Source organism: Sinohyriopsis cumingii, unplaced genomic scaffold (assembly GCF_028554795.1).
Source record: "Sinohyriopsis cumingii isolate HCF-2022 unplaced genomic scaffold, ASM2855479v2 utg000160l, whole genome shotgun sequence".
Lineage (NCBI taxonomy): Eukaryota > Metazoa > Mollusca > Bivalvia > Unionida > Unionidae > Sinohyriopsis > Sinohyriopsis cumingii.
Window position 1 is genome coordinate 6,008,885 of NW_028315873.1, and position 22,160 is coordinate 6,031,044.

Sequence of the window (22,160 nt, forward strand, 5' to 3'; positions counted from 1 at the left end):
AGTGTGACAGTTTATAGTGATGTCTAACACTGGGGCATCATGTGATGCTGCACACATGTAACATGATGTCCCACAAAATCACATTATCCTGACACCAGGCCAACCAGTCCTAACACTAACATCTTAAAACTGAGCACCAAGTGAGGCAGCTGCAAGTATCATTTTTATAAGTTTTTTTAATGACTCAGATGGGGTTCGAACCTGTGATCACCTGCATCTGAGGCAGGTGCTCCACCCACTTAGGCCATCAATGTGGTCCATCAATGCAGTTAACAGCTTGCAAGGATGCACACTGAAATATCTCTGAACTCTTTCAGGTTTCAGGGTTAATATAGACCACTTGGTCCCTTGGAGAAATGTTGTATCTAGTTCTGCCAGTCTAACCCTGAATTCAAAGCTACCTAAGGATCCACAGAGAACCCATTTATTTTATCTTTAAAACAAAATATCCATGTTTTTAAAAAATCATTCATAATTTTTTATTTTTTTATTTCAAATGTCTTTCCTGGGTTTTTCTTGAGGCATTCTTTAACCTCAGACAGCATTAAAAGTATACAGCATAAGGGAAAATCTAACCAAAAATGTAAAATATTGAGCTGTGACCTTGCTCTTTTATGAGAGCACCCAAAACCTGGTATATGACTCACCACCTAGACACAATGTACATTTAATCCCTCCGGCATAGACAACCTTCAAGTTACAGAATGGAAGGGAAAGTGTGACGACAATATAAAATACTTAACTACGGTTATGACCTTGAAGACAGCAACCCAATGTGGTACATTACACTTTATTGTAACAATGTATGAGAATAGCAAGTTTCATCACTTAATAATAAATGGCTTTCAAATGAATGGATAGACTAGACAAGTATGTACACAGAAAATAATTGGTGGTGGTCCCTGGGAACTAACCTTCTCTCGACCAATTGGCAAGGGATCTCGACTGTAGAGGTTCTTCCTTCCATCAAATACTGGTTTTTGACCTTGAAATATTTTCTGGCTGTATGCTGTAACCATTGTTTCAATGATTTCTCTGAAATGTACAAAACATTTAAAAAGTTTAAATTTAATATGCAAAGAAGATACATTTATAACAGTTTCTCATGTGAAAACTAAAATCTATTTTTAAAATTCTTTTGATTAGAACCTGTTGAATTATCCCCACATGTCATCTATGTCGAAATTTAGAATATTTCCACAGATAAGAGGCAATCTCAGCTCTTTTTTCAAGAATAAAAAGATTACACATTATACAATTTTAAAACTTATTTTTTATCATTTTCTGCTTCCTTTCTCTTCCCCTCCCCATCTTTTTTTCAAACAAAATGCACAATTTTATTGGAAAAATAATTAGCAAAATAATGTAAAATCTCAATTTCAGAAACATTTGTCTGAAGTTTTTGGATCTGGCTGGTCATCTCTTATCCAGTTACACCTTGTGCTTTACTAGCCCTGTGAGAATCACTCCTTATGACATCTACTATCCTTGTGAGAATTACACATCATTCAAACTATTGGGCTTGTGAGAATCACTCCTTATGACATCTACTATCCTTGTGAGAATTACACATCATTCAAACTACTGGGCTTGTGAGAATCACTCCTTATGAGAACTACACATTCAAACTACTAGCCTTGTGAGAATCACTCCTTACAAGAACTACTAGCCTTGAGAGATCACTCCTTATGAGAACTACTAGCCTTGTGAGAATCACTCCTTATGAGAACTACTAGACTTGTGAGAATCACTCCTTATGAGAACTACTAGCCTTGTGAGAATCACTCCTTACGAGAACTACTAGCCTTGTGAGAACAAACTCCTAGCCTTGTGAGAATTACACATCATTCCAACTACTAGGCTTGTGAGAATCACTCCTTATGAGAACTACTAGCCTTGTGAGAATTACTACTTACAAGAACTACTAGCCTTGTGAGAATCACTCCTTATGTTAACTATTAGTCTTGTGAGAATTAATTACTAGGCCTGTGAGAATTTCACATCATTCAAATGACTGAGCTTGTGAAACACACTCCTTATGAGAACTACTGGCCTTGTGAGAATCACTCCTAATGAGAACTACTAGACTTGTGAGAGTCACTCTTTTATGAGAACTACTAGCCTTGTGTGAAATACACCTTATGAAAACTACTGGCCTAGTGAGAATCACTCCTTATGAGAACTACTGGCCTTGTGAGAATCACTATGAGAATCACTCCTTATGTGAACTACTAGCCTTGTGTGAAATACACCTTATGAAAACTACTAGCCTTGTGAGAATCACTCCTTATGAGAACTACTGGCCTTGTGAGAATCACTCCTTATGAGAACTACTGGCCTTGTGAGAATCACTATGTGAATCACTCCTTATGAAAACTATGGCCTTGTGTGAATCACTTATGAGAACTACTGGCCTTGTGAGAATTACTACAAACAAGAACTACTAGCCTTGAAAGAATTGCTCCTTATGAGAACTACTGGCCTTGTGAGAATTACTACTTATGAGAACTACTAACCTTGAAAGAATTGCTCCTTTTGAGAACTACTGGCCTTGTAAGAATCACTTCTTATGAGAACTACTGGTTTTCTGAGAATTACTACTCATGAGAACTACTGGCCTTGTGAGAATCACTATGTATGACAACTCCTTGGCATCCATCCGTCTACGGGAGACGATGGCATAGCTCCAAAGTAAGCTTTTGAATGACAACTACTAGCCTTGTAAGAACTGCACATAATTCAATCTTGTGAAAATTAAACCTGATCTGAAGTAAGGCTTTTGGGAATCGTTACCTATTGACCCTTCTAGGACACTTGTCTGGAGTGATCGCGATGTCATAATGGTGGATCACTCCCTTAGGAATGCGAACTTGGAAATGGTTTGCTCTGAGCATGATCGGACGACCATCTGTGCCATGGTTTGGCCGTTGGGGGCAAATAAAATCTATTTGTGCAACGGGTGACTGTGTTGTTGGTGGTTGACCCAATGGAGGAGTGGTAACAGGACCCAAGGGTGGAACTGTGGAGAAAAAAGCATAAAACATGAAAACAATATCTTTTTCATTTTATAATATAATTCTGTTATAAAATATTTCACTAGCTCCAAAAGACTTTTAAAACTACAGTGTATTCCATTTTACTGACAGTAACACTAATTTGTGATCATCCCTAACACATACATGCCAACCCTTAAATTACTGCTAATGTAAGTGGCAAAAAAAGTGTAAATTAAGCATAAAAGTATAATCTATATATTACATATCATAATTAAGGTACACTGTACAAAAATGTATAGAGGAGCCTCATTAATCCAGACACCTTTGTTCTCAGTGAATATGTCCAGATTAACGAGTTTTCTGGATAACTGAATCATGCATGTGTGTATTTTACAATGTCACCATACTACATACATGTATATGTTTTTACTAGCTGTAAATGTACTGTATATTCAATCTATTGACTTGTGGGTTTTTTCACATTATTATAACATGTGTTATCGTAAGCTAATAAAATGCAGTCATTTTTATAAGCATTATTTTACTGCCATTATAGCTGCTAATGATCTGATAATTGACGTCCCCATGTTATTCTGAAATGAAGCTCTATACTGTCCACAGCTTAAATCAATCAATTGTATTTGTACAGCCATCAATAAACTCATTGTTACATACAAATGGTAAATAACAAAGAGGCAGTGTTTCCCTTTACTCTCATATGCGCTACAGAGACTCCCAAATTTTTAATTTGACCCCCCCATTTTGTATACCAAAGTTTGTTTTTAACTCAGTCTGACCCCCAGTTTTGACACCAAGGTAATTTTTGTCTCTCAGTCTTGCACCTCTAGGGGATACACCGAAAGAGGGTTAATGACACACTTAATTTATTAACCACGTTATGTCAGAAAGCGTGGACGATTTGATCCCAGTGTTTATTTATTAACACCCCCATCGGCAACTAGCTAAAACAGACATTGTTTATACAATCACTGGTTACAATATGGTTAACCTACTTAATTTTTCCACACACCTGATCATGTGATCAATTGATAACTTTAATATACCAATAGAATTTGACCAATCAGAGAGTGATAAATTGACACACGTCCAACTTTGTGTAGGTGAATCTGTTATCCGACTGACTGTATTGTCATAAATGATTTTCCAAATTGTCTTATATCTGGACAGATTTCTGGATTATAGAGACAAGTTTTATAATAATGTTACACTTTGGTCCCTGGTTTTGATTTCCGAATCCAGAAAGCAGATTTCTTTATTAACGGAGCAAATTAATGTTTAGGAATTCTATTCCTGTTGAATTATGTCCAGATAGCAAGGTTTCCAGTTTAACAAGGTTCCTCTGTACATTTATGTTTGCAACTAACCTTGATCTGCAGATGGTCAAATCACAAATGGAAACAATCCATGTGGATTAGAACCAGAGAAAGAACAAAATACTGACAAATTAATTATATTCAACACTCGTTTTTTTTTTTTTTGGTTGCTAAATGGAGCCATTATTTTTGTATGGAGACCACTCTTTATCACAAATGCCCATCTTATCTTACTTTTTGCAAAGACTCATCTGTCTGTTTGCAGTTCATAATGGTTTGTCTTAGATCTGAGACCAAAAAGTCTAAAATCCGAACACAAAACTGGATTCAGACCACGGGCAAATTTTGGGTTTAAAAAAGTCAGGTCCAAAATATGAGGGTTTATTTATCTGTATTTTGTAGTGCAACTAGATATTCCAGATTATTTGGTATCATTGTAGAATTACATCTGTCTACCTTTCTATAATACTACCCACTTTAGTGTGCATCATGCATGACCCTGACGCAGAGAGCTCGGCAGTAGGCTACTACCTCCTGCCCCGTTAAGTCGTTGCTAGGGGTTAATGTGTTAAATGAATGAATTAGAATAATCAATTTAGTGTACACTAATCCAGAATGTTTTATGGTCTAATCTGTGACAGCTAAAGATTAAATTGTTAACAATTGGAACATTTTTGAAGAAATGAGAATCCGACTAAAGGTGTCAACGAGTATCCAGATACCTGCCTGTTCACAATTACCCCCCTAATAAAGTTAGCTAAAGTGTACCTGTTTCAGTTCATGTTTAAAATTTTTTTTTTTTAAAATCTGAGTTCAGATCCAAGAATGTATCTGGCACCATCAGGAGCGCACCAAAACTAATGAGTATGGTTCGAGGCTTGTGTCATTGATCCATCACAGGCTTCTGTTACTGATGTTCAAATCGTCGACGCGTGTGACTGGCTATGTACTTAAACAGTTTCCTTATTTTCTATTTATAGTAACTGTTTATGACATGTTATGAAGAAAACAGATTGGTTTCTTGAATTAGAAACCTTTGGCCATAGATTAATTATAGATTAATACACACTTATGCAGCAGACCAGTCTATACTGAAAAAACAATGCCAAATATTATTAAGCGAAACAGGCTTTATCATTGACTCAAACGTTTACAAATGAAAAATGTTACAGAAGTGAGATTTTATTAAATTGAAGAACATTCACATCAGAAAAAGTGCAAATCAATAGTGCTTTACAAGTTTTGAAAGAGAAATTCAACAGTGATATAATACAGCATTCAGAATTTGTGGACCTGACTTTATGACATATGACCTAAAACTTAAACATGTGACGTAGACTAATTAAAGTAAATGTTGTGTATAAATAATTTATCATTTTGTTTCGTGTATGTATTCTTGTACTAATCCACATGGATTTACCTGCTTTGTGACAAGAATTGTAACTAAAAGCAGATCCAGGAAAGTAGCAGATGTATATATGTACTTTTTATACGGCTTTCTGTAATTATGGCATGTAGTATAAACAGCATTCTTTTTATGTTCAGATTACACTTTTTTGCCACTCAAATTAGTAATAATTAAGCTTATTCGGGGGGTGGGGGGGTGGCATGTATGAACAACAAAGTAGTTCAGGTCCACATTTAATATAATTTCCCTCTGATCAGGTATCTGGGTAACCGATCATTAAGATCGCTGGGTAACCAGTTGACTTTTTTAAAATTTGGACTCTAAATCTTACATGATTCTATTATTTCAAACCTTATTGACTATGTCATCATAAAACCTCAAGTTCTTAGTAATTACAAACCTATTCTAAAATGTTCACTAATGAATAATTTGTGACCTAGTTGCTCTGAGAAGTTTCATTATTAATGATGGTTTCATGTCAATTAGGGCTCTAAGACAAAACCCGATGAGCAGTTTCATTATTAATGATGGTTTCATGTCAATCAGGGCTCTAAACCCAATGAGAAGTTTCATTACTAATGATGGTTTCATGTCAATTAGGGCTCTAAGACTAAACCCGATGAGCAGTTTCATTATTAGTGATGGTTTTATGTCAATTAGGGTTCTGAGACTAAACCCGATGAGCAGTTTCATTATTAATGATGGTTTCATGTCAATCAGGGCTCTAAGACTAAACCCAATGAGAAGTTTCATTACTAATGATGGTTTCATGTCAATTAGGGCTCTAAGACTAAACCCGATGAGCAGTTTCATTATTAATGATGGTTTTATGTCAATTAGGGTTCTGAGACTAAACCCGATGAGCAGTTTCATTATTAATGATGGTTTCATGTCAATCAGGGCTCTAAGACTAAACCCAATGAGAAGTTTCATTACTAATGATGGTTTCATGTCAATTAGGGCTCCAAGACTAAACCCGATGAGCAGTTTCATTATTAATGATGGTTTTATGTCAATTAGGGTTCTAAGACTAAACCCGATGAGCAGTTTCATTATTAATGATGGTTTCATGTCAATTAGGGTTCTAAGACTAAACCCGATGAACAGTTTCATTATTAATGATGGTTTTTTGTCAATTAGGGCTCTAAGACTAAACCCGATGAGCAGTTTCATTATTAATGATGGTTTTATGTCAATTAGGGCTCTAAGACAAAACCCGATGAGCAGTTTCATTATTAATGATGGTTTCATGTCAATTAGGGTTCTAAGACTAAACCCGATGAGAAGTTTCATTTTTAATGATGGTTGTATGTCAGTTAGGGCTCTAAGACTAAACCCGATGAGCAGAAGAGAATACTGACCATGCTGTAAACAAAAAGGACAAAAGCCGTGTTTGGCGACATTTTAGACTAAAATTTATGTTGAACAACAATTCTGTTCCTAAATCACCAACATCCTGCACACACATTCTTTAAAAAAAGAAAAAAAGTAGCAGTAGACACTGGAGATCTTCAATCGCCTCATCAGCAATAAAGATGAAAATTCTTCAGCGACAGCAATTAAATCATTAAGCGTGACTCCTACAAAACAACCAATGTAAAGTTTGTTCCCACTGAAAAGCAAATGTTCATCAACTGCATAGAGAGTTAGTCTCTGGCAATAACAAAGTCAATTTCAATTTCAGCCAGCCTGGTTTGAAAGTAGAATTCTTCAGGCATGGATTTTAAAGTGGTTTTCTTTTAGTGACTGATCTATCTCTAATTCAAATGCTTGGAAGATCAATTACAACTTCATTATTCTGACTAAAATACTACAATGCTGTCTAGTCGTTAATCTAATTATTCTAATTAATGAGTAACTGAGTAAACCAGTCAAAACAGAAAAGTTTTCGGGATAAAGTAAAACAAAAAGATCTTAATTATTTTTGAAGTTTTATTTGTAACTTACTTTTTATTTTTTCTTTCAATTAAAAATGATAAATGAAAAATTGTTCTTGAGTACTGATTTAATAAATGCATTCTAGCATATATATGAAAAGACTAACTACTTTTCAGGCTGATCAGATGGCAACATTACATTGTGTCTAATATGTATCACTATATATATATATATATATATATATATATATATATATATATATATATATATATATATATATATATATATATATATATATTGCAATACATTAATGAAATATAATGATTACTGTATTTCTTAGTAGAAAATATTGATAATATAGCCATCTATTTCAATAGTAGTGGAGTTAACAATATTTTCAAGGTAAAACACTTCCCTGAGGAATATTAGCAATAACAAGTTGTTCAATATGGCTGTGATATTGGATTTTATATTGGTGCCATTTTCACTGGAGACCAGATAAATACATTATGGTGAAAACCAAACATCAATATGACTGTTCAGTTATGATAAGATTTTTAAGATGGCTACAACTGTGGTCACATTGGATGTTAGGTCAGTACCATTTTTATATAGGACCAACTGAACATCATATGTAACATTTTAATCATGATGATGGTTCTTAAATACATATGACCAAAGTTGACAAGTTCCACAAAGTATGAATCTTGCGTGTTAAACAAGCCCATTCAGCACACAAGCAAACTTGGCTATTTCTGATTTAAATTTCAGTCTTTCCAGCAACCTTTTGTAAAAGCACATAAAGATCCAAAAGGATAACTTTTTACAAATGGTATGGAAAAGATACAAGAAATCAGGTACATTTTTTAAATAAAAATATGAAATTTATGTAAATTACTGAAAATTAAAGCATTTACTTTACTCGCCTTTATTAGCTTGAAAAAAGTCATGCTCTTATCCACATACTAGCTATCTCTTTAGTCCAGGTTTCTTCATATGCATCAGGCATGGGGAGGGGATATGTATCATATGTTCACATTTCTAGATTATTGTAATTTTGTTTACTTCGGACAGTTCAGTGCTCATTTAAAAGGAAAAATACAGAGAGGTAAAGTATGAGAATCAAAGCATATGGTTAACAAAACGGCAATGTATATCATACATCAATACAGATATTGAAAAAAAGTTGGGATAGTAGGACAACTTTTCAGTGAAGACGGTGTTTGGTGTTTGGACAAAAAGGCAGGAAAAAGTAGACAAAAGTGGGATACAGGAAAGCATGCAATACTGCCAGATAGGATAAAAGAACAATACAAATTCTGTTTACTTACCTTCAGGTTGCACTGGTGGGAATGCAAATGGCAGACCAGCCTGACCTTGGCCTGCAATTAAAAAGTAGCAATAATCATGCTTTCAATGCATTACAAACAATCGACAAGAAATTAAGTTATTATAGTCATAGTTAGTTATTCTTTTTCATTATCTCTCAATCATCATGAATTAAATGCAAACAAATGTAAAAAAAGAAAGTTCCACTGATCTGAAGACCTCATTACTTCTCCACATCATAGATCCCACATTTTCTTGTGCAAGATAACACAGCACTAGGATGAGTTTTGATCATATTTCTAAGAGATTAATTCCAAAGATAATCTTCAAGACATTACAGATGTGACAATTCTCATTTTGACTAATATGTCTAGCATGGGTAATATGTAAAAAAGATCCCTGTATTCAATTTTTTTTCCTTTTGTTTCTATGAAATCATTGGCTAATTACATGAAACTGCACTTGCCTAACGATGATTTCTAGTTGCCCTTTGTTTTCCCCTGATTTGAACATAATGCAAAGATTTTATTCCATTATGAAACCAAACACCAGATAAAAAGTTCAGCTTGTATAAATATAACTATGTAGCCATGATTTAATGCACTGAGAATAGATACGAGTCTAACACAGCTGGGTGTGACCGCTTGAATGGTAGGTAATAAGGGCCAGGCCAGATTGTACAAACAAACCTACAAATATTTAGCGTATGTGAAGCCTGATAAAAGTTCATCTAAAACACAAGGATGAAGAAAAAATATCAGTACTTGTTGATTTACTAATATTTACAAAACCTGTGTACTTTCAAGTACATTTATAGGCAATGAACATTTTTATAAAGTGAAAATTTCTTTTTTGTCTCCTATACAATCTCAGAAACTTGTTCTTAGTCCAATAGTTTGTGAAGGATAAGGGTCATTATTAAAGTGTAGTTGGGGGTTGAACATTGACTGCAATTCAGAAATTAGTTTCTCGGTTTCAGAAGTACCCCCCCCCCCCCCCGGGTATCTATTACATGTAGGCTATGGTCATCTTCCAAAATCATTTTCCTGCTATCTATTACATATAATAATCCTACCTGTTTTACTTTTTTGCTATTCTTTGTAGACTTGTGTACATTTTTCAGACCATATGTAAGGAAAGTATTTATTACAGTGCTATGCAATGGTCCATGGGATAACAATATGCAAGGAAAGTATTTATTACAGTTCTATGTGGAGCCCTGTGTGGCCGAGTGGTCTAAAGTGCTTTCCATTCTGGATCACTGCCATCTCACCTCTGTCAGCGCCAGTTCAAGTCTCAGATTCAGCCAGTGTGGGTATGTGAGAATGTTGGCCGGTAGCTTCATTGAAATGCCTCAGACTAAACTGACTGGTACTCAGATACATGGAATTGCCCCAGAGAGAAATGACTGGTACTCAGATTCATGGAACTGCCTTAGACCGAAATGACTGGAACTCAGATTCATGGAACTGACTCAGACCAAAATGACTGGTACTCAGATACATGGAATTGCCCCAGACAGAAATGACTGGTACTCAGATACATGGAACTGCCTTAGACCGAAATGACAGGAACTCAGATTCATGGAACTGCCTTAGACCGAAATGACTGGAACTCAGATTCATGGAACTGCCTTAGACCAAAATGATTGAACTCAGATTCATGAAACTGCCTTAGAACGAAATGACTGGAACTCAGATTCATGGAACTGCCTTAGACCGAAATGACTGGTACTCAGATTCATGGAACTGACTCAGACCAAAATGACTGGTACTCAGATTCATGGAGCAGCTTCAGACAGAAATGACTGGTACTCAGATACATGGAATTGCCCCAGACAGAAATGACTGGTACTCAGATACATGGAATTGCCCCAGACAGAAATGACTGGTACTCAGATTCATGGAGCTGCCACAGACCGAAATGACTGGAACTCAGATTCATGGAACTGCCTTAGACCATAATGACTGGTACTGGACCGCAATGACCTTCATCATTTTCAAATCCATCATCATCATCATCAGAGATGGATTTTACAGCCTTGACAAACACATGGCTTAACAATTTTAAGATTATAAACAAGGCATTATTTATACAGATGATGTGTTCAGTTTATGTGTATTACAGTACAAGTTAAACAAAGTGGAAAAACGTACAAAGAAATGGGCATACAAAACTGAAGGCTATTCACTATACAATGAATACAATTGTATCTAGTGCACACACCCATTTCACAACCAAGTTTGCATATTATTATGCATTTCAATGGAACTGCAAATGATGATGATATAATTGATGTCTTGGCATCCGTCAGTCTACGGGAGACGATGGCATAGCTCCAAAGTACGCTTTTGCTTATCCTTCTTTTTAGCTCTCTTTTCAGCTTGCTTTATTCTTCTCTTTTCCTGACAGCTAGACGCCAGCTGGAACGGTTGTTTGCACAGCTCTCCCAGTCATTGACATTGATGTTTGCTGTCTTCATATCCTTCTTGCAAACATCTTTGTAGCGCAGATATGGTCGTCCAGTTGGTCGTGCACCTTCTGCTAACTCCCCATATAACAGGTCCTTGGGAATGCGACCTGGGTCCATTCTCTTGACATGGCCGAGCCAGCGAAGGCGCCTCTTGCTGAGTATGGAGAACATGCTGTTCATGTTGGCGCGTTCTAGAACCTCTGTGTTGGGTACTTTGTGCTGCCACTGGATGTGTAGAATGCGCCGCAGATATCTCAGGTGGAAGCTGTTGAGTTTCCTCTCGTGTCTTGCATAGGTGGTCCATGTTTCGCTGCTGTAGAGAAGTGAGCTGAGCATGCACGCTTGGTAGACATGCAGTTTGGTCTCCTCTGTGAGGTTGGGGTTGTTCCAGACCCTCTGGTTAAGTCTGGCCATCACTGCTGCTGCCTTGGCAATCCTGCCGCCCACCTCAGAATCAATGGAGAGTGAGCTGGAGATGTTAGACCCGAGGTATGTGAAGTTCTCGACAACTTCCAAATTGTACCCACCGATGGAGACAGAGGGAGGGGAGTCTGTGTCCTGTGCCATGACATTCGTTTTCTTCAAACTGATGGTCAGTCCAAATTCCTTACATGCATGGGAGAGGCAGCATACCAGCTGCTGAAGTCCATCTTCCGTGTGTGATGTCAAGGCTGCATCGTCGGCAAAGAGCAATTCACGGATGAGTACCCCTGTGACTTTAGTCTTAGCACAGAGATGGGTGATGTTGAACAGCTTGCTGTCAGCCCTGGTATGGATGTACACTCCCTCGCTGCAGTCCTTGAATGCATACTGGAGAAGCATGGAGAAGAAGATGGCAAAGAGCGTCGGTGGAAGGACACAGCCTTGTTTGACTCTGCTAATGACTGGGAATGCTTCAGATGTTGCGCCATTGAAGCACACTGTGCTGTGCATGTTCTCGTGGAACGACATAATGACAGCAAGCAGACGTGGGGGGCAGCCGATCTTCTGCAGGAGTCTGAAGAGTCCACTCCGACTAACCATGTCAAACGCCTTCGTCAGGTCTATGAAGGCAATGTAGAGGGGCATCCGCTGCTCGCGACACTTCTCCTGCAGCTGACGTAGTGAGAAGATCATGTCTACAGTTGACCTGCCAGCTCGAAATCCACACTGGGACTCTGGGTAGACGCGGGAGGCTAGGATCTGCAAGCGCGCCAAGGCAACACAGGCGAAGGCCTTTCCGACGATGCTGAGGAGGAAGATGCCCCGATAGTTGTTGCAGTCGCTACGGTCTCCTTTGTTTTTGTACAAAGTGACGATGTTGGCGTCACGCATGTCCTGTGGGATGTATCCCTGTTCCCAGCAAAGGCAGAGGAGTGTGTGTAGGGGCTGGAGCAGTGCTGGTTTTCCGCTCTTGAGGACTTCAGGCGGAATGCCGTCACTTCCAGGAGCCTTCCCACAGGCAAGGCAATCGATGGTTTTTCCGAGCTCTTCCACGGTGGGCTGTGTGTCTAGCTCCTCCATGACAGGCAGGTCTGGAATGGCATCCAGGGCAGTTCCAGTGACATTGTTTTGGGTTGCATATAGCTCGAGATAGTGCTCAACCCATCGCTGCAGTTGTTTCCCCTGATCTGTGATGACTTCGCCCGTCTTGGACTTGAGGGGGCGGTCTTGTAGCTGGGGGGCTGTCGCCTTTTTGATACCCTCATATATTCCTCTTGTATCCCCGGTGTCAGCAGCTGTCTGTATACTGTTGCAAAGGTTCAGCCAGTAGGTGTTGGCACAGCGGCGGGCGGTCTTCTGGGCGTTATTCCTTGCAATCCTGAGGGCTTGTAGTGTTCTAAGGCTAGGTGCAGCCTTGTATGCCAGGAGGGCTTTCCTCTTTGCCTCAGTCACCGGCTCCATCTCCTCCCAGTTTGCCTCATACCAGTCGACATTTTTTCGCTCGCTCTTCCCGTAAGCTGTGATGGCTGAATTGTACACATAGTCACGGATATGGGACCACTTGGAATCAATGGTGTCATCAGGTGTCACTTTGGTCAGGGCTTCCTTCAGTTTGCTGATGAACTGCTGTGTTTTCTCTGGGTTGCTTGCACAGCAGGTGTTGATACGTGGGTGACCCTTCTTCTTGGCATGGTGCAGCTTCTTGGGTAATATTCGCACCTTGCTGGCCACGAGGGAATGGTCCATGTCACAATCGGCACTGTGGTAGCTGCGGGTAAGGAGGACACTGGCCAGTTCTGCACGCCTGGTGATGACGAGGTCCAGCTGGTGCCAGTGGCGTGAACGTGGGTGTCTCCACGACACCTGGTGGATCTCCTTGCATTTGAAGAAAGTGTTGGTCACACATAGGCTGTGGGAGCAGCACATCTCCAGCAGTCGCTGACCATTCTTGTTGATCTTGCCCCTTCCGTAAAAGCCGAGACAGGTGGACCAGGCCTCATGGTCAGCTCCCACTCTAGCATTGAAGTCTCCTAGTAAGTAAAGGCTTTCATTGTAGGGGATACTGGATATTGCCTGATCCAGAGCCTCATAAAACTTGTCTTTCTCCTCGTAGGTGGAGTAGAGGGTTGGGACGTACACACTGAAGATGTTGACAGGGCCTAAGGATGTTGACAGCCGGAGGGCAAGGATTCTCTCAGTACCTGATGATGGAGGTTCAGTGAAGGCGATTAGTGTGTTCTTGACAGCAAAGCCTACACCATGCTGCCTAGGTTCATCCAAGGGCTTCCCCTGCCAAAAGAATGTGTAATTGGCTTCCCTAATGGTGCCGCTGTCAGCCAGTCGGGTCTCCTGGAGGCAGGCAATGTCGATGTTCAGTCGGGAGAGTTCTCTGTCAATGACGGCAGTCTTCCGTGCATCGTCGATCTGCTGTAGGTCAGTGGTCAATCCAGGACACGTGGTCCTGATGTACCAGGTCGCAAAACGAAGAGTTGGAGTCTTTTTATTTCTTCTTTTAGTCTTTCCTGGTGCAGAGTTTTGTGGCCCACTTGTCGAGATGGTTCTCTAAGCTCCACGCACCCAGTGAAGCAGGCAGGCCATGGCGGGCAGCACCTTACTGACTGGGGGCTGCCCAGCTTGAGGCGGGCGGTAGCTGTCCAGTGATACCTGATGATCTCTCCCACCGTCAGAAGTAACCCCATGCGCCAAGCTCTATGCCAATTGAGCTTTGACTTAGAACCGGTAAACTGCTACTTCTCGTGTTGTGCCGACGCCGTACGACGACTCTGGAGTGTCCTCTCCAGTGGAGCTATGAAGCCTGGGCAGGGTGGTACGGAGAATCAGCTGTTGCCCATGCAACAGATCCCCCCTCTCCACGCAGCTGGTGTGCCCAAGGGAACAACGAATGCCGATACAGCTTGGCACCAACGGCGTCGCAGGAGTTGCCGGAATGACGTTGAAGTCAATGTCATACCGCCTTAGGGACTCCATCTCCGGATTTTCTGTCGGGGGTTTACTCCCTTAGCCTTTCCCATGAGTGGGTATAGCCACAAGGCAGCTTAGGTTTGGAATCAGAGTTTTCCTTCTCCTAGATGAGCTACCATCCAAGGTTTACGAGTCCCATCTACCCGAAGCAACTGGTTTTAAGGCGCCATTGATGTACAGGGGAATTAACTGCTACTGTGGCACAACAACAAAAATATGCCCAAACCCACCCAGCATTTACTAACTGGCCCGACCCTATTGTTTTCTATGATGTATACATACATTATCAGTTCACTACTGCTGTTTTTGGTAAAACTAATCCAAAGGTTATCCAGGTAATGTTAATTTTGGTTCCTAAAGAGTCAGTCTTGTTTCAGTGTTCTTTCAGTGATTATGGGCATAATTACACATGGCTGACCATATTGATGAACCCTGTATAAATAAATACACATTAAGTCTTTATTCTTGGGTTAAAACAAAATGTTTACCAGTATTTGTATTCATGTCAATTTCTAAGAAAGGAAAACTGGGTCATATGTATCAATTTAGTATTGGAAGTGATAAACAATGTTCACTCAACATTCATATGTATCAAATTAGTATTGGAACCGATAAACAATGTTCACTCAACAATGATGTGTATCAAATTAGTATTGGAACTGATAAACAATGTTCACTCAACAGTCATATGTATCAAATTTGTATTGGAACTGATAAACACTGTTCACTCAACAGTCATATGTATCAAATTTGTATTGGAACTGATAAGCAATGTTCACTCAACAGTCATATGTATCAAATTTGTATTGGAACTGATAAACACTGTTCACTCAACAGTCATATGTATCAAATTTGTATTGGAACGGATAAGCAATGTTCACTCAACATTCATATGTATCAAATTTGTATTGGAACTGATAAACAATGTTCACTCAACAGTCATATGTATCAAATTAGTATTGGAACTGATAAACACTGTTCACTCAACAGTCATATGTATCAAATTTGTATTGGAACTGATAAGCAATATTCACTCAACAGTCATATGTATCAAATTTGTATTGGAACTGATAAACAATGTTCACTCAACATTCATATGTATCAAATTAGTACTGGAACTGATAAACAGTGTTCACTCAACAAACACATGGTTATTTATTCATTATGAACAAGTGTATATAAAAGCACAAATAGTATTTTTAAAAATCCATAGCGCCCAGTATTTAAATAAAAAATGAAGTTGTCCATTACTGTGCCATGATTACAATTCTTCAATGCAAATGGAATGTAGCAGCAAGTGACTGATAGGAATAAACGTATATGAAACAGAGTATCAAAGCCTTGCAATCCATCAAAGTGATACGCTGACTCTCCTTCTAGCACTGTATTGTTGCCAATGGTAACTGATCAAAATCGGGAGGGATATGGGACTATAAAAGAATGAATAGAATTAGTCGGCTTCTCACAGAATTTGATGTCGAGTCAGTTAAATTTAAAGAAATGGTACATGAATGCCAACAGCCTCATCTTTTTTTCCGTTACAGAGTCAAATTTTATCCATAAAAACTGGTATTCCAGTGTAAAAGAACTTCTGACAATCAAGAAAAGTAATCAATTTTGTGTATGATTTGGTCCGTTACATTTCACTACTAGTTAAAGTCAATGTTAACCCTTTACCTCAAAGACTATGACTTTATAGCCCTTCAACACACATGTAGCAAAGTTACCCAGTGCAGTGCGCTATAAATAGAACAACTGTTACCTATTAGACTCCATACACATATGCCAGCCTGTTAACTGTTAAGCAGTGTAGTGTGTGTTACGTTTAACAGCAATTTTAACCATTTCACATTTTTGGTACACATCTATTATGTGTGGAAAAATTTAAGAGTAAAGTCCAATTGTTATAGCTGTGTAATTATTTTTCACAGAAGAATTTCTTATGTGCTTTAAAATCTTGAGAGAACTTGTTCACTGTCAAGTCAGTGAATCCGCGTGACCAACCGATGCTGCCATTTCTCATACTCGAAATTTATAAGTTCTTTGCATCTACATCACTACGTCATCTGAATTTCATAATTTTTAAAAACTAATTGCTTCCTATATCAATATCAGAGCCTTTACCTAAGTTATTGAAGCTTTCATAGTTGTGATTCTAATCTTGAAAACTCAAGTAAGTACTGAACGAAATCCGCGACCTCCATTTTGGAGAGTGGAGAATACGACCCAGTTACTTTAAATAGAAGATTTCGACCAGAGCATAAACAACGACCAGGTGATCTGACATAACGGTCATTCACAGCAATGAATGTAGTATCTAATAGGGGGGTTTCTCTGAAGATGGTGCTATGAAAACCCGGTCAAAATGTGGCTGATGTTTACAGCAGGCATCAAAAGGCACTTGTATGAGCATCGGGTAGAGGCATCCAAAGGTGCTTGGATGCAAATGAAGTACAGGTGTCCGAAGGTGCTTACATGAGATAAACGGTTAACAAAAGAAAATACTTTTAAAAAAGTGTAGTCTGACACGTACATGTACTTAAATTAGCATAGATTTTGGTCAGCATCAGAAAACTATTGCCTTGCTAAGGCTACCAAAGGGATGAGACTATTCACAAGGAAATAAAAACAACTATAAACCACTGACAGTGATACAGTAACTTAAGTGTTGTAAGAAAAAGTGTGTATCTTGTTACTTAATCTCACTTAAAACACCTTCTATCTTTTTATCTGCAACTTGGCATTGCTGAAATATTATTTGTATTGTGTATTAGAAATGCCATTTGTTTTTAGAAACACATCACATCATTTTTGGTGCTTCAGCTTTGTTTGATGACAGGTCACATGACTAGTCTTATTCTTCTTTAATAAAACTGGATTAAATTAGAAATACAAAAATGTGGAATACTGGATTGGAAAAGGGGGGGGAAGGCTTATGATCAGGGGCTTATGATCACATCACATGTCATATTAATACAATGTCACATTGATAAAATGTTTCCATGATGGTTCAGTCATTTAACATCAATATGTCACATCGATAAAAGCTGTTTCATTTAACATCTTGTGCCATTTTTCTAAATTATAGACTGGTCTGCTAACCAATTCTCATCATTATTATAATGAATCTAGAAGACAACTTTTCAAAATGAAGAAATCCATCTGGTTTCTTTGAAACTTGTCATGTAGAGTACCCTTCTTTTCCAGATTTTTCTCAAATTTCAAGGATTCAAGAGATGATAATAAAACAAGAAACAACGCTTTATTGCTCTTCATCTTTTTTTTTTAAATGGACCAAAACAAAACATAATCCATATATAGGCAAAAGTAAGACAATATTAAAGCAAGACAAAAGCATATTAGTTGTCAGGTATGCAAAGCAACACAACTTCAATGTAGGGTCAAGACTGGCAGTTAAGCCTCCTACCCCTAGAAACCGTAATTAGAGATGATTCATGTACACAAGGCACTTCACTTATTTTTTGGCATAAGAAATGAACAAAAATTCAAACTCTGACGTGAATAGTACAATAGCTTATATTGCTATAAATAAATGTAACATTTGTTGACTTTGCACTAAAGTGAGACAGAGAGTATGTGAACACCGAGATCTGGTAGTCTCGAACATCACACACTGTTAATTAATGCCAAAACAAGAAAATGTAAGCAAGCACACTATCTTTGTATGTACAAGGTGGTTCTCTGTTGGAAAATAAGATCTGAAAATATTTTATTGCCAAGTAACTTTCACAGAGAAGGATTGATCTTGGAATCTTGACAATTTCCCCACATCGTTCTTCATTTCAGCAATTAATTTAATTCAGTTTAATTGTGTAAATGAATGGATGGGGGGGGGGGGGGGATTTCCCTATGCAATTTTCTCATAACTGTCAGTTCCAGAATATACCTTGAGGATGCTATCATGACTAGAAATAATATTTATCTAACAGCTTGGAGCAAGTAATAAATTTTGCTGGGCAACTGAAATTTCTTTTAATCATAATTATGTATATCATGTACCCAAATGCAAAAAGCTCAAACCAAGATCTGCCATCACTTAATGTACCAGCAGATCAAAGTCTACAATGTTAATTCTATTATTATATACTGTCCTTCAGATTTAACACTTGACAATATATTTCTACATACGCAATTGTCAAACAATATTCTTCATCAGTATAAACACACCATAACTATATGGCATCATCAAATATTTAACACTACGATAGACCTGATACATTAATTTATTTCATAATTGAAAAATGTGGGGTGATATAAAGTGATATAAAGTCCAGAATATAAAGTACCATTAATTGATTTGTAACTTTTTTCATAGTAACATAAAAAGATCTAGAAGATAAGGTGAATAATAAAAATGAGTATGTAATATAAAGGTTATAGTATTATTGTCTGATATCTCGAGCTGACTAATCGTTTTGGCATAGCTGATTCACCAGCTCGCCGACCACATATTGAAACCTGTCATCTGCTGAGATATCAGGCATTAAACATTCAATACAGTACACAACTTGATCTGCCAGTGCATTATTTGATATCAAATCTAGTTCAATACAGTACACAACTGGATCTGCCAGTGCATTGTTTGATATCGGATCTAGTTCAATACAGTACGGATCTAGTTCAATACAGTACACAACTTGATCTGCCAGTGCATTGTTTGACATCGGATCTAGTTCAATACAGTAACAACTTGATCTGCCAGTGCATTGTTTGACATCGGATCTAGTTCAATACAGTAACAACTTGATCTGCCAGTGCATTGTTTGATATTGGATCTAGTTCAATACAGTACACAACTTGATCTGCCAGTGCATTGTTTGATATCAAATCTAGTTCAATACAGTACACAACTGGATCTGCCAGTGCATTGTTTGATATCGGATCTAGTTCAATACAGTACGGATCTAGTTCAATACAGTACACAACTTGATCTGCCAGTGCAATGTTTGACATCGGATCTAGTTCAATACAGTAACAACTTGATCTGCCAGTGCATTGTTTGATATCGGATCTAGTTCAATACAGTACACAACTTGATCTGCCAGTGCATTGTTTGATATCGGATCTAGTTCAATACAGTACAAAACTTGATCTGCCAGTGCATTATTTGATATCGGATCTAGTTCAATACAGTACTCAACTTGATCTGCCAGTGCATTGTTTGATATCGGATCTAGTTCAATACAGTACTCAACTTGATCTGCCAGTGCATTGTTTGATATCGGATCTAGTTCAATACAGTACACAACTTGATCTGCCAGTGCATTGTTTGATATCGGATCTAGTTCAATACAGTACAAAACTTGATCTGCCAGTGCATTATTTGATATTGGATCTAGTTCAATACAGTACACAACTTGATCTGCCAGTGCATTGTTTGATATCGGATCTAGTTCAATACAGTACACAACCTGATCTTCCAGTGCATTATCTGATATCAGATCAAGTTCAATACAGTACACAACTTGATCTGCCAGTACACAACCTGATCTGCCATGGCATTATGTTGTACATCAGATCTAGTTCAATACAGTACACAACTTGATCTGCCAGTGCATTGTTTGATATCAGATCTAGTTTAATACAGTACACAACTTGATCTGCCATGGCATTATGTTGTACATCAGATCTAGTTCAATACAGTACACAACTTGATCTGCCAGTGCATTGTTTGATATCGGATCTAGTTCAATACAGTACACAACTTGATCTGCCAGTGCATTGTTTGATATCGGATCTAGTTCAATACAGTACACAAACTGATCTGCCAGTGCATTGTTTGATATTGGATCTAGTTCAATACAGTACACAACCTGATCTGCCAGTGCACTGTTTGATATCGGATCTAATTCAATACAGTACTCAACTTGATCTGCCAGTGCATTATTTGATATCGGATCTAGTTCAATACAGTACGCAACTTGATCTGCCAGTGCAATGTTTGATATCGGATCTAGTTCAATACAGTACACAACCTGATCTGCCAGTGCATTGTTTGATATCGGATCTAGTTCAATACAGTACGGATCTAGTTCAATACAGTACACAACTTGATCTGCCAGTGCATTGTTTGACATCAGATCTAGTTCAATACAGTACACAACCTGATCTGCCAGTGCATTGTTTGATATCGGATCTAGTTCAATACAGTACACAACCTGATCTGCCAGTGCATTGTTTGAAATCGGATCTAGTTCAATACAGTACACAACTTGATCTGCCAGTGCATTATTTGATATCGGATCTAGTTCAATACAGTACACAACTTGATCTGCCAGTGCATTGTTTGATATCGGATCTAGTTCAATACAGTACACAACTTGATCTGCCAGTGCAGTATTTGATATCGGATCTAGTTCAATACAGTACACAACTTGATCTGCCAGTGCATTATTTGATATTGGATCTAGTTCTATACTGCTTACGCTGAAGTGCATTCTCTACAAATGTATGTTATGTGTGTGTGTGTGAGATTCATATCACTACAATGTCTGCAGTGTGGCAGTTTATAGTTATATCTAGCACTAGGGCATCATGCCGCAGATATGTAGCACGATGTCCCACCCATTCACATTATCCTGACACCAGGCCAACCAATCCTAATACTAACATCATTATGTGAGCACCTAGCGAGGCAGCTATTAGCAACATTTTTTAAGTCTTTGGTATGACTCGGCTGGGGTTTGAACCCATGTCCACCTGCTTCTGAGGCGGATGCTCTAACCACTAAGCCACTGGAGCGGCCACAGATGTAAGTTAGGTACTTGCCCAAATTACATGCTGAAATTTTAAGAAAATCTCCTTTTTGAGCAAGTACCATTTTTTCAGTCAAGGAACAAGTAAACATTCTGCCCAGGAAAGACCACAAAAGGAAATAAAATTAGGAGAATAGATTATATACAAGGATTTCTTGAAGAGTTTAGAATATGCACCCTCAGTTTGTTTGTTGGGGTGGGATATGAATTGGAAATAAAATATTCCGGAGTACAATGCTGAGCTGATCATTTTTTTTATTTTGAAATATATCACAGTGGTCTAATGACATGTCTGAATTACAATCAAATTGGGGCTGTATTTAGGACATGTGATTCTGCGATTCACACTAATGTCTCAGAACTGTGCTAAAACTCAAATCTACAAAAAAGTGTAAAAATCATGCGTCATCTCTAAAATTATACCTCGATCTCCCTTACATCCCTCCTAAATTTTGAAAACTGAACCCCTTATTTTACAGTAAGTGGGATTTCCCTCCACCCCAGCAATTTTAATTTCTATGAAAGCCCTAGATAACCAACCCCACCACCATTTCCACCACA

General features: G+C 38.3%; 1 protein-coding gene across 14 annotated transcripts in view; it reads right to left on the reverse strand.

The window, feature by feature from the left end:
- LOC149774690 (protein argonaute-2-like) overlaps nt 1–22,160 on the reverse strand; it is a 129,764-nt gene that overhangs the window by 81,058 nt on the left and 26,546 nt on the right. For all 14 annotated transcript variants that reach the window (XM_089944789.1, XM_089944785.1, XM_089944788.1 and 11 more), the window contains 3 exons: nt 8,948–8,998; nt 2,794–3,019; nt 915–1,035 (listed from right to left, as the gene is read on the reverse strand). In XM_089944789.1, the coding sequence (XP_089800915.1) occupies nt 915–1,035; nt 2,794–3,019; nt 8,948–8,998 (398 nt within the window). The remainder of the gene's footprint in view (nt 1–914; nt 1,036–2,793; nt 3,020–8,947; nt 8,999–22,160) is intronic.